Genomic DNA, 17,345 nt, shown 5'->3' on the forward strand with positions numbered 1-17,345 from the left:
CAACAATATGGAAGACATGGGCAAATACTTGGAAAAACAATCACTCTCTAGATTATCCCAGATAGAGGTCAAGAAACTCAACAAACCCATAGCAAAAGAAGAAATAGAGATGATTTTCAAGAAACTACCAATGAAAACAGCTCTCAGACCAGTCGGCTACACAGGATAATTCTATCAAGCATTCACGGAAAAGTTGACACTGATCCTCTACAAATTATTCCACAGCATAGAAAAGACGTCAAAGTCCCAAACTCACTTTATGAAACCAGGGTAACTCTGATATCCAAACAGCACAAGGATTGCATAGGAATCAAGAACTAGAGATCGACATCTCTAATGAATATAGATGCAAAAAATCCTTAACAAAATATTGGCCAATAGAATACAAAATTGAATATAAGCCGACCCAAATATCAGCCGAAGCACCTTATTTTACCACAAAAACTGCATTAAAAATGTGCTGAAAAACTCGGCTTATACATGAGTATATACGGTAAAACAAAACATCCATCATGATCAGGTGGGATTCATTCCAGGGATGGTTCAACATCTGAAAGTCCATCAACATTATTTGCCACATTGATAAGAAAAAGGATAAGAATCACATGATGTAGTAGTTTGAGTAGACTAGAAAAACAAATCCAGAGACACTCATGTGTGTAATAAAGAACCTTATATCAAAGAGTAACTGTTTATTAAGAAAACCTCCCAGCCCAATCCAGTTAAAGTCCTTAAGTTCGATATTTGCTCATATGTCCAATACCAGTCTATAAATTCCTCTTCAGAATCATGCAACACATGCAATGATGTTGAATGTAGGAAGATCACAGACCAGTGGATGGAAAGTCTTTGGATCAAGTGCCAGTGAAAGCATCTCAGCACTGGTGTGGGTCTCCAGGTGGCTTCTCCAGTTCCAGGGCTCTGACCACATCAGTGCAAGTCCATGTGACTCATCAACAAGAATGTCTCTCCGAGTCTGTGTCCCACCTTCAGCGAGCTATTTATCTCTGTTGTGCTTCCAAATGAGGTCATCAAGCTGTGTGACCTGATGGACAGGTCAGACTTTACCCCTTCGCAAGTTGACAGATTATGTAACTGCCACACGTGATAATATTGATGGATGCAGGAAAAGCATTTGATAATATCCAACACTCATTCTTAATGAAGACACTCAAGAATATAGGGTTTGAAGGAAAATCCCTCAAGTTAACACAAGCTATTTATGAAACGCCAACAGCCAACATCACAGTTAATGGAGAAAAGACGAAAACAATCCCACTGAAAAAAGGTACCAAGCAAGGATGGACCTTGTCTCCCCTTCTATTCAACATCATAATGGAGGTCCTAGCTAACAAAAGGCAGTGGAAGGACATCAAAGGTATCCGGCTTAGAGAGGAGGAGGTGAAACTATTGCTCTTTGCAGATGACATGATTTGATACATTGAAAATCCCCAAAGCTCTACCAATGGTGTTTTGACAGCACTAGAGGAATATGGAAGAATGGCAGAATAGAAGATAAATAAACAGAAGTCTATTTGTTTGCTATATTCACCAGATAAGACCATGGAAGAAGAGATCAATTACCAAGAAAAAACTGAAATATCTAGGGCTATATTTAACCAAAAAAAGAAAGGATTTATACAAGGAAAGCTAAAGGAAAGCAAAAGCAACCTCCACAAATGGAAGAATAACCCATGATCACGGATTGGAAGGCGCAATACAGTAAAGATGTCAATCTTATCCAAGGCACTATGCTATCCTGACTCAAATACCAACAACCTTCTTCAAAGAATTGGAAAAACTGACCACCAATTTCATATGGAGAGGGAAGAAGCCCAGAAGTAGCAGAGAACTCTTCGAGAAGAAGGACAAAGTCAGAGGGCTCGTATTACTTGACTTAACACCTATTGTACAGCCACAGTGGTCAAACAACGTGCTAATGGAATAATGACAGATACTCAACCGATGGAAAAGAACAGACAATTCAGAGATAAATCCATCAGCATATAGGCAACTGATCTTCAACAAGGGCCCAAAAGCATCAAGTGGGAGGTGGCTGCCCTCTTTAACAAGTGGTGCTGGAAACAATGGCTATACACCTGTAGAAAAATTAAACAAGATCCTTACCTCACTTCATGTACAAGAAAAAACTCAAGGCAGATCAGAGACCTAGAACTAAAACCCCAAAATATCAGGACCATTAAGGAAGGAATCAGGACATATCAGAACCTTGGCTCAGGGAATATATACGCTAACTGCAATAGGGAAGGATACATACACAGGTGAAACAAACTGAAACTGACAAGTGGGATATACTAAGGATAAAACACCTGTGTGTATCAAAAGATTTCACCAAGGGAGTAACAAGTGAGCCCACAGGCTGGGAGAGGATTATAAGCAATGACATAACAGACAAGGAAGGGGCTTATTACTAAAGTCTACAATACCCTCCTAGCCTGCAAAAAGAAGAAAACCATTAACTCCCTAAGGAAGTGGGCAAAAGACCTGAAAAGAAATTTCACTAAGGAGGAGACTCGAATGGCCAAGAAACTTATGAAAAAATGCTCCTGATCATTAGCCATCAGAGAAATGCAAATTTAAACAACCACGAGATACTACCTATCACCCTGAGGATAACCCTAATTAGAACAAATTAGAACAAATGTTGGAGGGGATATGACAAAATAGGAACTCTCCTCCATTCCTGGTGGTCATGTAGATATGTACAGTCTCTGTGGCAAGCCATCTAGAAATATCTAAAACAAATAGAAACTGACCTACCTTATGGCCCAGCTATCCCTCTACTGGGCATCTACCCAGAAGAGGTAAGAAACAGACCATTACCAGTCATCTGTGCTGTGTAATTCACAATTGCTAAGAATTGGAAACAACCTAAATTTCCATCTGTAGACGAGTGGGTTAGAAAACTCTGGCATATAGTCAATGAAGTACCACACATCACTAAAGTGCACTGATAATCACATGAAGTACACTGTGTCATGGGAAGAGATGGAGGAAATTATGCTGAGCAAAGTTAGCCAATAACAAAAGGTCGGGTACAACATGAAAACACTGAGGTAAGTATAACCAGTATAGCAGGCATAGAAGAAAAGCCACTTATCTCACATTATATGGGTTGAGGTACAGGCAGTCAGGTGGGGTACAGGCCAAACTCAAGGATGTACATGTTATTCCAACACAAAGAAGGGGAAAGGGAGGAAGAGGGAGAAAAGGTAGAGAGGGGAGAGGGAGAAGATGGCACTGGGGGAGTAGGGCACTAATCCACCCAGGTGCGGGAGGTGGTTTGGTTGTGTCTCCACAGAATTGGGAGTGTACATACAGGCCCTACCATGGGGCACCAAACCTTGAGGGAAACATAACCGCAAGGAGCAACACATGAACAGAATAGGCTACAGGGCTGGCCCCAATGAGAGCCAAACTGACCCCTCCCTAGAAGTAAGTGCTACAGAGGACAACACTGAACCACAGAGAAGCACCACCCACACAGAGGCCACACCCACACAAGCACCACCCACACAGAGGCCACACCCACACAGAAGCAAACACACCCACACAGAAGGAAACAGCGGTAATGAGGGACTAGACCCCACACTGGCACACCAAGCCCTGAGGATGACGTCCCTGCACGGAGCTGCTAAGGCACAGAGAGGATTGTAGGGCCGACAACAGCTTGAGACACAATGTCCCCTCGCTGGAGCAGACTGCCCCAGAGGACAATACTGGGGACACACGGTGGGGAGTGAGTCTGGTCTGAACCCCCCACAGTGAGGCGAACCAAGAAGGGAACACAACAGATCAGCAGTGGGAGCAAAGCAAAGCCATAAACCCCCGAGGAGTCCTTAAAATAGACTTCAGGCTAGGAAGGGAAGTTCCCAGAACCCCCCAGGCCAGTGGGGACATAGTCATTAAAGGTCAGCACACAGATCTAGAATTATGTATGCTTTCTGATTTTGCTAGTTTTTTTCTCTTTATTCAATCTTTTGTTTTCCTTTTATTTTGTCTCCATTGTTCTTGGTTTGCTACTTATATAAAATAGGCGATGGAAGCATGCTCGAGGAGAAAGCAAAGGGACTGAAGGTTCCGGAGGGATCTGGGGGGAGGAGGAGGCAGGGGAGAGGAGCGATGACCAAAGAATACCATAGACAGTAGAACAACTAGGGAAATAAAATCAACAACGAGGAGGATGAAGAGATCCTGGGGGTGTTGGAGTAACAGCAATCTAACTGAGAGGAATTAATTAGAGAAGATGGGCGAGAATGATGGTGGGGCAGGAGGAAGGTCAAAGGAAACAGAAAGATCTAGGAACCAAAGCTATGGGTAGAGGTGTACATATGTAATCATTAACTCATAAAAAGAGAGGTACTGGTGTACGTACATATATTTACATGGCAATACATTGAGGTAGTGGACGAACTTTGGGCCTCCACTCAAACTCTGTCTCAACCCTAGATTGCTTTGTTCTAACAACCTGACATTGTATGAAGCTCACTCTCCCAGCACCATCCCTGAAGACAAAATGGGTGCACAAGTAAATGTGGTGAAGAAAGTTGATGGTGTCCAGCTATCAAAAGTTATAGCATATGGGGTCTTAAAGGCTTGAAGTTAAACAAGCCTTTAGGTCATCTAGCAGAGAAGCAACAAGTCCACATGGAAGAAGCACACCAGCCAGTGTGATCATGAGGTGTCGACAGGATCGGATAACAGGCATCAAAAGACCCAAACCAAACAAACAACCTAACAAACAAAAAAACATATTGTTGAGAACGAGGGGAGGATCAAAGCAGAGACCCCAAACTCATCTGTAGAAAATGGGACATCCCCTCACAGAAGGGACACCAGGATGGGATGAATCAACCAGGGTGCAGGATACCACTAATGAAACACACAACATTCCTTTGGTTCCTTGAGGCTTCCATGAGGCTTGTTCATCCCCACTCCACCCGCTACCTTCATGACTCCAGTCCTGCCATTCACTGCAGGCTAGACCAGAGCATGTACACAGGTACAGATAAGAGCTCACGACACACAGAATCCAGGTCAGGAATAGAAATGGCAGTAGGGATACCAGGAAGGTAGAGAGAGGAAGGGAGAAAGTGGGAACCGAGGGAAATGATGGACACATAACTACAAGCCCCACCCCACCCCACCCCAGGGTCAAACAACAGAAACCTTGGGGAAAGGGAGATTGGTTGATGTAAGATATGAAAATAAAAATTATTTATAATATATCAAGGGGTTATGAGTATGGGAGGGGGAAGAGGAAACAAAAAAGGAGCTGATACCAAGGCTCAAAAAGAAAGTAAATGTTTATAAAATAATGATGGCAATTATATGCTTGATATAATTGATGTATGGATTGCTATATGAGCTGTAAGAGCCCCCAATAAAATGATCTTAAAAAAAAAGATGGTGAGCCTAATGACTCTTTGGAAATACTGTGATGGTCTCATGAACCAGTGAGGGGCAGCTTTTTGTGGTAGAAAATGGAGTGAGGCTTAGCAGACAGAACAGAACCTCAGAGTGTTCACAGATCTCTCCTGTCATGATGAAATCCAAGGCTCCCCCAGTGTGGAAATGAGACCCGGTCAGGGGTTCCTGTGCAGCCATTTCCTAGGTAACATCTGAGCAGAGAAGTAACGGATACTGTACTGCATGCCACAGCCTGAAAGCATGTGTGGACCTTGCTTACAGAGGCTTCGAATGGTTACTGCTCTCAAGAGCTACAACTACCAGCAGGCGCTTCCAGGGTGCTCCAGCAAAGGATGGCGGAGTCCTGTTCAGCAAAGCTCCTCGTATTATCTGCTTCTAATGACAGTGGTTTATATTTAGCAAACTATTTAGATTTTCTCCCTTTCGTCATACACGTGGCCTTCTTCTCACAGCTCTATTTGTAATTCAACTTCTCAGGGGTGTTGTCAACACCCCAGATATTGAATGTATGGGCGACAGGCAAGACAACACTTCACTTCTTAGTCATTTCAGATCTCTATCCTGTAGGAATCCAAGCACAATTCCTCTCTGACCTATCAGTGGGAGGCTGTTTGTAGCCAAGTTCAGCCTCAAGATGTCCTCAAGCTGCACATATTTATGAAGTGTGCGCTAAATCAGCTGTGTCACAAGTTTACACCTATGAAACCCTCACCAGGAGTAAGGTCAACTTTCCATCACCACTTTGATGGAAAGCGCGCCCCTTAGGATTCCTGCTATCCCTGTCCTTGGGCAGTTGCTCTCTGCCTCCAGAAACTATAGATGATTTTGTATGTATAATGCTTAGAGTGAACCATATCGAATACTCCTTTCACCTGGCTTCTTTTGACCAGATTAATTATTTTGAGAGCAATGATATTTGTATTTTTATCACTATTAATATTTCCTGAGTAGTTTGCCACTGAATGGATATACCACAATCTGTTCTTCCATCTACCCGCTGATGGGCACTTTTGACTATTAGAAAGAAAACTCCAAAAGTCATGTGTGGAAGAGTCTTTCTGTTAAGATAGCTCTTTCTCATTTCCCTTGGGGACATACCTAGCCATGGAATGGACAAGGCATGGAATAAATGTATGCTTTCAGTTTTTAAAGGAACTTCCAAATTATTTTTCACAGTGGTGTATGCGCTGTTTGACTCTCACTACCGGTGTGTGAATGGTCTAGATGCCCCACACAGTTTGGGTTTGCCTGGCTTTTAACGTTAGTCATTCTGACAGCTATGTAGTGATGTCTGACGGTGATTTTAACCTGAAGTTGCCTGGAGACTAAGAATGCAGGGCTTCCTTTCATTTGCTTCCTGACTTGGTTTTTCCTTCTTTCCCAAATTGTTTTTTATAGATTTTATAGATTTATAGTCTCTGATGTGTTTTCTTATTGGGTTGTTTGTGTTCTCAAGCTGCAACGGGTCTTTACATGTTCTGGATACAAGTCCTTTGTCAAGTGCACCAGTTCTCAGCCTTCCTAAGGCCACGACCCTTTAATATAGTTCCTCATGGTGTGCTGACCCCCCCAACCATAAAACTGTTTTTGTTGCTATTTCATAACTGTAACTTTGCTAATATTGTGAATGGGGTGACCCCTGTGAAAGGGTCATTCGACCTCCAAAGGGGTCGTGGCCCACAGGTTGAGAACTGCTAGTCTAATGTATGTGTTGGCCGTGCTGTCTGGTTTATTCTTAATAGTGTCTTTGGGGAAACTAAGATTGCTTTTTCATTTTTAATGAAGTCGAATTTATCAGCATTTTCTTTTATCGTTTATGTTTTGGATGCCGAATCTAAGAAAGCTTTGCCTCTCTCAAAGTTACGAAGATTATCTTTTTTCTGTGTCGTTTAATTTTATTATCATCTTGGGTTTTACACAGAGGTCTCTGGTGTGTTTTCCTCATGAAAACATGATGGCGGCACACCATTTGTGGGAGAGCATTCTCTACCTCACCCTAAGCTGTCCTGGCAGTCTTATTGAAAACCAGTTGGCCAGATGTCTGCAGGTGCATTCCTGGACTCCAGTCTCCTTAAATGTACTCAGTCAATAAAAGCCCACACTTTCTTAAGTTCTCAGTTCTCTTCTGTCTAGAAACTTGGAGGGCCTCAGTTTTAGGACTAGTGAAGAGGCAAACTTTTTGAGGTACTGTATATACTTGAGTATAAACCTACCCAAATATCAGCCGAGGCACCTAACTTTACCACAAAAGCTACATTAAAAATGTGCTTCAAAACTTGGTTTATACATGAGTCTATACGGTAATAGAGCTTTTCTGTCTGAAACAGGAGAAGCGAGAGATGTCACTGACAGCTACACAGTGAATTTCTGCCTCTCTCTGGACCGTGATGGTGTTTGTCTGGGTTGACTAGAAAAATTCATAGACACTCCTATGTGTGTAAGAGAGAACTTTATGTCAATAAGCAATTGCACATTAAGAAAACATGCCAGCCCAGTCCAGTTCAAGTCCTTAAGTCTGATATTACCCCATATGTCGATACTAGTCCATAAATTCCTCTTCTGACTCACACTGCCATGCAATGACGCCAAGTGCAGGAAGATCACAGGCCAGTGGGTGGAAACTCTAGTGGATCCAGAGAGAGTGGAAGCATCTCAGCACTGGTGTGGGTCCCCACATGACTCCTCCAGCTCCAGAGCTCTGGCTCTATCAGCATAGCTCCATGTGGCTTGTCAACAGGACTGTCTCACAGGGAGTGAGTGTATCTGACTTCCAGTGAGCTATTTATCTTCACCCCACCTCCAAATGAGGTCATCAAGCTGTGACCCCATCCCTATAACCTATTTAACAAACTGACACCACATTACTCCCACAGATGGTTAGGATATGTTAAGGATCTTAACTGTGCATAGTTGTTGTTTTAAGAATTATTAGCTGACACAAGTCTCTAATTAGATTTAGCTATGTTCACCATGACATTTAGAAGATGTCTCTTGCTGACGGTGGAGCCAGGAATTACAGGTTATTGAACGAGAGGAGCCTGACACATTACGCAACCCAAGCTGAGAAAACAGCTCCAAGGTCGTTGCCTGAAGCTTCCAGAATTAAAACAACAACAACAAAGGGTCTTCCAACTTCCATAGAAGCCCTTCCTCTTGCCCAACATCAAGAATCTCAACCCGCCATCACCAAATAGTTACAGGCTCAGCTCATCCCCTCTCGCGCACTGCCATGGTTGATTCATATTCCGAACGACCCTATGGGACAGGGTCGAACTGCTCAAGGGAGTTGCTGAGACTGTAAATTCTTCATGCGAGTGGAAAGCCTCAGCTTTCTCCCTCCCAACAGCTGATCCCCCAGTAGGAAGGAATTGTGTGTGAAGATATCTTCCTCACTTCATTTCCCATCGCCTGAACCCCAAGACTCCACTGCCCAGGGCATTCAGCCACACAAAGGGACCCTTTCGAACAGTGGTTCTCAACCATCCTAATGCCGCGACCCTTTAACACAGTTCCTCATGGTATGGTGACCCCCAACCATAAAATTATTTTTGTTACCACTTCATAACTGTAAATTTTGCTACTGTTATGAATCGTCATGTAAATATCTGATAGGCAGGATGTATTTTCATTGTTACAAATTGAACATAAAGCATAGTGATTAATCACAAAAATATGTAATTATGTAGTGTGAAATATTTATTTCTAATGACAAATAAATGCAATTTTTTCTTGAAGCATGGTGTAGCATGGGTAATAGTCTTCAAGCCGGGTACTCGGGTGTGGGCATATCTGCATGTGGAAGGACCCATCTGGAGATGAATAGAGGAGCGGTGTCTCAGTTCCTAAAACCATCAGAAATATGTGTTTTCCCATTATCTTAGGTGACCCCTGTGAAAGGGTCGTTCGACCCACAGGTTGAGAATCAGTTTTAGAAAGTCAGCCCCCAATGAGGCATTGCCTCTGAAGACCTTACTTAGGTTGATGACACGCACTGCCGGTCATTCTTCATTTTCTTCTTCGTTTGATGACTGAAGTCTACAGTAGACTAACACTGTCTCCATCCAGGGCATCAGGGCAGGGCCACTGGAGGGTGAAGGACCCCACAACAGAGAAGCTCAGAGAAACCCTCACCCCACCGCTGGTCCCACAGCCAGAGCGGACACGAGGAGCCCCACCTGAAATCACCTCAGCCCACAAGCTTGTGGGGCTCTGAACCCTCAACAATCAGAGCTTCCAAAGCAGCAGCCACCAAAGCAGTACGGGCTTGGGATGCCAGTCTTATCTTTTAGAAGAAATCGCCTACCCAAACCACGGGAGGGGAGTATTGCCTGCCCTTTATCAACAAGGAAGCTGGGGATCTGAGAGGCTAGGTGTCTTGCCAAAGGTGAGATAGGAGGAGGTAAGAGGAACAAGTCACTGCTGCAGCAGGTCTGTCTACCAAGCTTATGTCCCTCCCATCATGCTGAGCAGCTGCCCTAAAAGCTCTTCCCTCCATGTGATCCACTCCTCCCGTGACCCTGTATTCCACACTGTCCTGCATTTCCCACTGATGCTTCATCCACCTGCCAGAGGGTTGTTCCATGAATCGACGGCACATCTTGGTGGGTAGCAGAGAGCTCAGAGGGCCTGGGTGGTAAGGGATGGTGGTGGTGACGGCAAGAATGGGACGGATACACACACACACACACACACACACACACACACTGCCCAGGGCCTGTGACAGCACACCCTTCCAGACTGGAGACACGAGACAGCATAGCCAGGTCTCAAACACCAGGGACAGGTCACACAGGCCCTGGGCTGGAGAGACAAATGTTCAAGTCCAGGTTCTGGCACCAGTCAGCTGACAACCTCTGTAAGCATCCTCCTATATCCTCACCACTGCCCCATTTTAAAAATTATTTTATTGGCTCGTACAACTCATCACAATCCACACACCCATCCCTTGGGTCAGCACATCTGTACATTCGGTGCCCTCACCATTCTCAAAACATTTGCTTTCTGCTTGAGCCCTTGGTATCAGCCTGTCATTTCCCCCTCTCCCTTCCTCATGAACCGTTGATAATTTATAAATTATTATTATTTTTCATGTCTTGCACTGGTGTCTCCATTTACCCACTTTTCTGTTGTCTATACCCCTGGGAGGGGATTATAGATAGATCATTGTGATCGGTTCCCTCTTTCTCCCCCCACCTTTCCTTTCCTCTCCTGGTATGGCTACTCTCAATATTGATCCTGAGGGGTTTATCTGTCCTGGATTCCCTGTGTTTCCAGTTCTTATCTGTACCCATGTACATGCTCTGGTCTATCCTGATTTGTAAGGTAGAATTGGGGTCATGATAGTGGGGGGGGGGACATTAAAGAACTAGAGCAACAGTTCTCAACCTGTGGATCGCAATCCCTTTGACGATCGAACGACCCATTCACAGGGTCACACGATTCATAACAGTAGCAAACTTATAGTGATGAAGCAGCAATGACAATAATTTTATGGTTGGGGGTCAACACTACACAAGGGACTGTATTAAAGGGTCGCGGCATGAGGAAGGTTGAGAACCACTGCTCTAGAGGAAAGTTGCATGTTTCCTCGGTGCTATACTACACCCTGACTGCACCCTGACTTCGTAACAAGTGTGCGGCTGGCTGTTCAGAGCAGGAAGGGAGTAATGCTCTTCTGGAACAACTGACTTCAGACAGTAACTCCTATTAGTAAAAACCACTACTGCCAATTGGATTCTGACTCAAGCAGAACTGCTCCATCGGGTTTCCAAGACGCTAAACCTTTACAGAAACACATGCCGTCTCATCCTTCTCCCAAGGAGTGCATGTGGGGAGGGGGGGTGGAGGGTCGTCTGAAGCGCCCACCTTTCAGCTCACATACAGAGTCAGAAAAGGCTCTTTTGGAGTGTTTATTAGTAATCCAAGGAGACCATGTGAGCATTGTGAGAAAACTGACTTAAACCCTGGCAGCAGGTTCACATCCCATAATCACCCTCCCTCAGCCCTACACAGACCGAGTTCTCCACCCCAACACAGAAAGGCAGGCAATGCACCCAAGGCTCAGAGCCAACGGCCTTCAGGAATGGGAAATTTCTAACTTTACGGCTTTCTCATTCAAAACTCCTCTATTCTGGCAATTGTTCTTATTCGCTGAATTGTGCTGCAGAACCAAGGACAGAGGCTGCCAGGCAGGGCAGGGCAGGGTCACCCAAAGGCGCCCCTCCCCGCAGAATGCACTGCCAGGACTCCACGGAAATCCCGGACAAGAAGCTTTCACTGGGGACCAGCGTGAAGTCAACCATGACAGGGACGCCCTGACGAACCATCTCCCTGGTTCTGTCCAGAGACTGACAGCTCATAGCCTGGCTGCACTTCTCCTGATTTCTAGAAGGATAAGCCTGCAGCCTGATTCCAGCCCAGAGACAGCCACAACCGCACCCACTCCCCCTCACTGCCATTGAGGTGATTCTATCCCATCATTAGCCCCGGCGGTGCAGTGGTTACAGGTTGGGCTGCGATCTGCATGGCTGGCGGTTCTAAGCGACCGACAACTCCATGGGTGCATGATTGGGCTTTCTCCTCCTACCAACAGTTCCAGTCTCGGCAATCCATAGGGGTGGATAGGAGTCAGCATTGACTGAGGGCAGAGTGAACTGCCCGGTGGTTTCAGAGGCTGTCAATCTTTATGGGGGTAGACTGCCCTGTCTTTCTCTCGAGTTGTGGCTGCCTGCCATGTAACCACTAAGCCACAGCCAATTTCCACCATAAGGATCAAACTCAGGCCAGGAGCAGCAGGAGCGTCCATCACTTAGCCCCAACCAGAATGGTACTGCATTCTGAATGTGGTGCTAATTTACTTCACATCACACAAACATTTCTCTTTCTCTTACAAACTTGAAAGATTCCCCCAGGCTGTCTGAGTTCCACAGGGCATTCCTACCCCTGTGGGAGCAGCGCAGCTTCCCTTCTGACCCTACAAGACAGGGTAGAAATGCCCCTGTGGGTTTCGGAGTCTGCAACTCTCCCTGGGAGGAGAAAGTGTCGTCTTTCTCCCAGAGTAGAACATTGGCTCCTAGAGTTGTTGAAACTGTACAACGTCATGGAAACAAGCAGCCTCCTCTTTCTCCCGCATTGTAGCTGGTGGGTTTGAACTGATGACCTAGCAGCTGGTGGCCTGGAGCTAATACGCACCCTTTACGCCTCACGCCACCAGGGTTCCTGCAGGTAGCCACAAGTTCAGATCAAATACATCTAAGAGAAGAGCCCATCTTTGCATGTTAAACACGGTGCCGCTTCCACATAGAAGACTTCATTGTAAGGGTGGGCCCTTCACCTTTGGGTAACCAAATCAGCTGCTTGCTGGGAAGACCGCCTCTGGAGAGTGGGTGAAATCATTCTCTTCTGGCATTCTTAAGGCGGGGAGTGGAGGCAGGTTGCTTAGTGACTCTCACCCAGGGCACAGGACAGTCAAACGTTTTATTATGTAATTGTGTTCTCGAGTCTCTGCACTGAAATGTCAGTGTCGCATAGATTTCTGTGTTGAACTGAATGAAGGCCAAAGGGAAAAAAAATCATTCTTATCACAGCCATCATGAACTGGATGCAGATCAACAATGGCAAAGAATTCAATCTGTCATGTAAAAACAACAATGCTTGATCTTAACAGATAACGTGGTTTTAAAACAGCCAACAGCTCCAAGGGGGTGTCTGCCACAGTGGGCACTGGCAGGACCCAGTGGGGCCACAAAGCAGACTCCCACACTTTATTTTGGATTATGGGCTATCGCTGTCGCACAAAAGTTTTTCATTACTGGGGAGACAATGGAGTAATTTTGTTCCTGAAAAGTGGGGGGTGAGGGGTGGGGAGGTGGTCATAGCCCAAATAAGTTTGGGAACCCAAGAAGGGACACAGAACCCAGAATCAGTTCACTACAGGGGGCTTTGAATAGCTAGTGGGAAATTTAGAACGAACAGCTAATGGGATTTTTTCATGAACTTTCTGAAGACCTATTGTATTTTTGGAATGTTTTCATCCTGCCCAGAGCGTCTGTCTGCCAAGTCACGTACATCCTTGAAATGAGTTCTTCTACAGCACCCCCCCGCCCCCCCCCCAGATGTGCAGCTTCTGCAGCAAGCCTGTCGCGGGAGGCAGTGCAGGGGCTGTGGAAGCGAGAGAAATGACCGGAGAATCAGGACCTTACCACTTCTGGGAGCAGCTTGGTGGAAAGGTCGTGGATAGCTTTGACCACTATACAGACGGACGACAGAAGGAAGATCACCCCCAGGATGACACAGGCTCTGCAAAGAAGCAAACAGCGAGACTCTCAGCGGAGAGGGCGGCACCTTGCAGAGGAGCTGACACAGTGACAGCGACCATGACCCAGCCAGGGCACGGGATCCAGTCATAATTGGCCACACTCCCCAAGTGATCAAGTCGTAGGGCTGTCAGTGAGGCGTCCTTGGAGTTGTATCACGGAAGTCTACCTCGTGGGAAGCAGGCTCATCATCCTACACAACCTCACAACAGCCCATGGGCAGGGTCTGCAGGGCATGAAATCGGTAACCCCTGCCTGGCAGCACCTGGCACCCCACCCCTCCTCCAGTCGAAAGGCGTGAAGTCAAGCATGGACACTCTGGCCTGAGGCCCCCAGCTTTACCACTTGTTGTCAATGGGGACAGCTGTGCTTGGTAAAGTCGTGGGGCAGCGGGAAAGATGGAGACCATCAAAAAGATGGTGGGCACAGTGGCTGCATTGACAGGCTTGCCCGTAAGAACAATGGTGAGGGAGGCGCCGGGCTGGGCAGGGTTTCATGCTGTGGTGCACAGCAATGATGTGAGCTGGGACAGACTTGATGGCACCTACCCACACCTGAGCATGAAATAAGGAAAACACAAGACAGCAGAGGTAACCCATTAGAGTTAGCTTCGACACAGGCAGAGACAAACCTACTCTGACATCTCCTTCTGAGCTGACAGGATAAGTCAGAAAACACACTCGGTTAGTTGCTGATTCACCTGTATGTATCAGAGGAGAGCTGTGTTCCACAGTTTCCAAATGGTTTGTTTGGAACCAGATTGCCAGACCTTTATTCCGAGGCACATCTAAAATAAAAACTCACTGCCGTCAAGTCAGTGCTGACTCACAGTGACCCTATGGGACAGGGCAGAACTCTCTCTGTGAGTTTCCAAGTCTAGCAGTTCACGGGAGTAGAAAACCCTGCCTTTCCCCTAAGGAGTGGCTGGTTGTTTTGAACTGCTAACCTTTCAGATCACAACCCAACTTGCAACCGCTACGCCACTAGGGCTCCTAAGGCACATCTGTGTAGACTCTAATCTCTAACCTTCCAGTTGGCCGCTGAGGGTGTTAACTGTTTGTACCATGCATGATGTCGAGGCATGATAAGCCCCTTTGGAGTTTTCCAAAGATGAAAAGGAGGCGTGAGCTGATGCCGAGGCCAGGACTATTTATGGCAAGAGAGAGTGAGTCTATAAAGGGAAATGAGGGAGTGGAAGGAAGAATGAGGTCAAGTGAAATACCGTCACAGGAGGTGAGCAGGGACACATTATGGATGAGGTGCTGGGTGCAGCGAGGTGCCCGAGGGCAAGGAAGGGCTGGCGGGCAAGGGAAGTCTGTGGCAAGAACAGAAGCCAAAGAGATGGAAAATGAAGGAAAACCTAAGGAAGCAATGGTAAACATGAACAGCACATGCGTCAACATGCTGACTGCTGACCAGGGACAGAGGGACATGGAAAAACAAATGACAGACTGGAGTCAGCTCTTGGTAACCCCATCTCAGCCTGGAGTCCCCATCATCTGGCCAACGGCTCAACCCTCCCTCGTTAGTCACTGAGGAGGTGAGCACATACCCCAGGCACGATCATCCTGTAATCCACAATCAAATAAACACAGTGATCACTCTCCAGATGGATTAATAGCATCCCTCTAAACTCCCCACATCCCTCTAAACTCTGCTCTAGGCATGTAGCATACCTGTGGACAGCCACAGTACCCCAATAGCATAAACCCAAATCAAAGCAACAGACAAGGCAGCTTGGAGTTAACCCAGTATGTACCTAACCCACATTCTATTTGTAGTTTTTATTCTTTCTAAGATACAAATGTAAATGTAGCTATAGGATGCAGCTAAATGCAAACGAACACATGCAGCCTTTTTACAGCATGGAAATCACTGGGTGGGGCAAACCATTGGGGCTCTGGGCTGCTAATCCAAGGTTGGAGGCTTGAAACTACCTAGGGGTGTCTTGGAATAAATCCTTCCAAGGGCAATCTGCTTCCAAAAAACCAGCCACTGAAAATCCTGTACGACACCATGAGTTGAATCCACTCATTGGCAATGGACTTGGGTTTCTACAACCCAGAGAGGGAGGAAAGAGGAATGAGTTGTGAATCGTTGAATTCTTATTGTTAGGTGGCATCAAGTCAGCTCTGACCCATAGTGAGCCTATCACAGAATGAAATACTGCCTGGTCCTGCTCCATCCTCATGACTGTTGTTAGGTTTGAGCCCATTGTTGCTGCCACTGTGTCCACCCGTCCCCTTGAGGGTCTTCCTCTCATTCGCTGCTCTTCTACTTTACCGTGCACGGTGTCCTTCTCCAGGGACTGTCTGTCTGATAACGTGGTAGGTGAGACGATGTCCTGGCATCCTTGCTAGACCAAGGAGCATTCTGGCTGTACTTTTTCCAAGACAGAAACTATATCTATGAATATGCTTATTAAACTTATAAATGAGTAAATGTTTTACACAATGATTTTCATATTCTCTTATCTATTTTTCCAAATTCATTTTCCAAGGGTTTAAATATATTAAAAAGAATTGTGCATCATAAGGTGTTGAAGGGATCAGGTATCAGGCACCATCAGAACAAAAAATCTTACCATAGTGAATGAGGGGGGGAATGCGGAGTGGAGACCCAAGGCCCATTTGTAGACCACTGGATATCCCCTTACAGAAGGCTATCAGGGAGGAGATGAGCCAGTCAGGGTGCGATGTAACACAATGAAAAATACAACTTTCTTCTAGTTCCTAAATGCTGCCTCCTCCCAAACCCCACCCCCACTATTATGATCCCAATTCTACCTTGCAAATCTGGCTAGACCAGAGGATGTACACTGGTACAGATAGGAACCAGAAACACAGGGAATCCAGCGCGGATGATCCCCTCAGGACCAGTGGTGAGAGTGGCGATACTGGGAGGGTGGAAGGAGGGTGGGGTGGAAAGGAGGAACCGATTACAAGGATCTACATGTGACCTCCTCCCTGGGAAGCGAACAACAGAAAAGTGGGTAAAGGGAGATGTCGGAAAAGGCAAGGTATGACAAAATAATAATTTATAAATTATCAAGTGTTCACGAGGGAAGGCGGAGTGGGGAGGGAGGGGAAAAATGAGGACCTGATGCCAGGGGCTTAAGTGGAGAGCAAATGTTTTGAGAATGATGAGGACAATGAATGTACGAATGTGCTTTACACCATTGATGTATGTATGGATTGCGATAACAGTTGTATGAGCCCTAATCAAATTATTTAAAGAATTGTGCAATCACTATCACAGTTAATTTCAGAACACTGTCTTTATTCCTGTACTCATTATTACTAGCTCCCAACTACCCACCTCCTGCCCCAACTTCCCCTGCCATAACCCAAAGAAAATATTCATCTAGTTAATGTCTCTATAGATTTATTTGACCTATTCTGGATTTTATACAAAGAAATCATACCAAAAAAACTTCAATGACAACAACAACAACAAAACACAGAAAAATCTCAATCCAAGTGAAAGCATATGATAATAGAAACTGGAACAAATTTTAGAAATGAGTCAAAAGGGAAAATAAATTATATTACATTTAATTTTGACCTAACGATATCTGTA

General features: G+C 45.6%; 1 protein-coding gene across 1 annotated transcript in view; it reads right to left on the reverse strand.

The window, feature by feature from the left end:
* Positions 1–17,345, reverse strand: part of TMEM163 (transmembrane protein 163) — a 249,008-nt gene that overhangs the window by 30,653 nt on the left and 201,010 nt on the right. Inside the window, exon 5 of the mRNA XM_075528884.1 lies at positions 13,653–13,749. Coding sequence (XP_075384999.1) covers positions 13,653–13,749 — 97 coding nt within the window. The remainder of the gene's footprint in view (positions 1–13,652; positions 13,750–17,345) is intronic.

This window comes from Tenrec ecaudatus, chromosome 13 (genome assembly GCF_050624435.1).
Source record: "Tenrec ecaudatus isolate mTenEca1 chromosome 13, mTenEca1.hap1, whole genome shotgun sequence".
NCBI classification, from domain to species: Eukaryota; Metazoa; Chordata; class Mammalia; order Afrosoricida; family Tenrecidae; genus Tenrec; species Tenrec ecaudatus.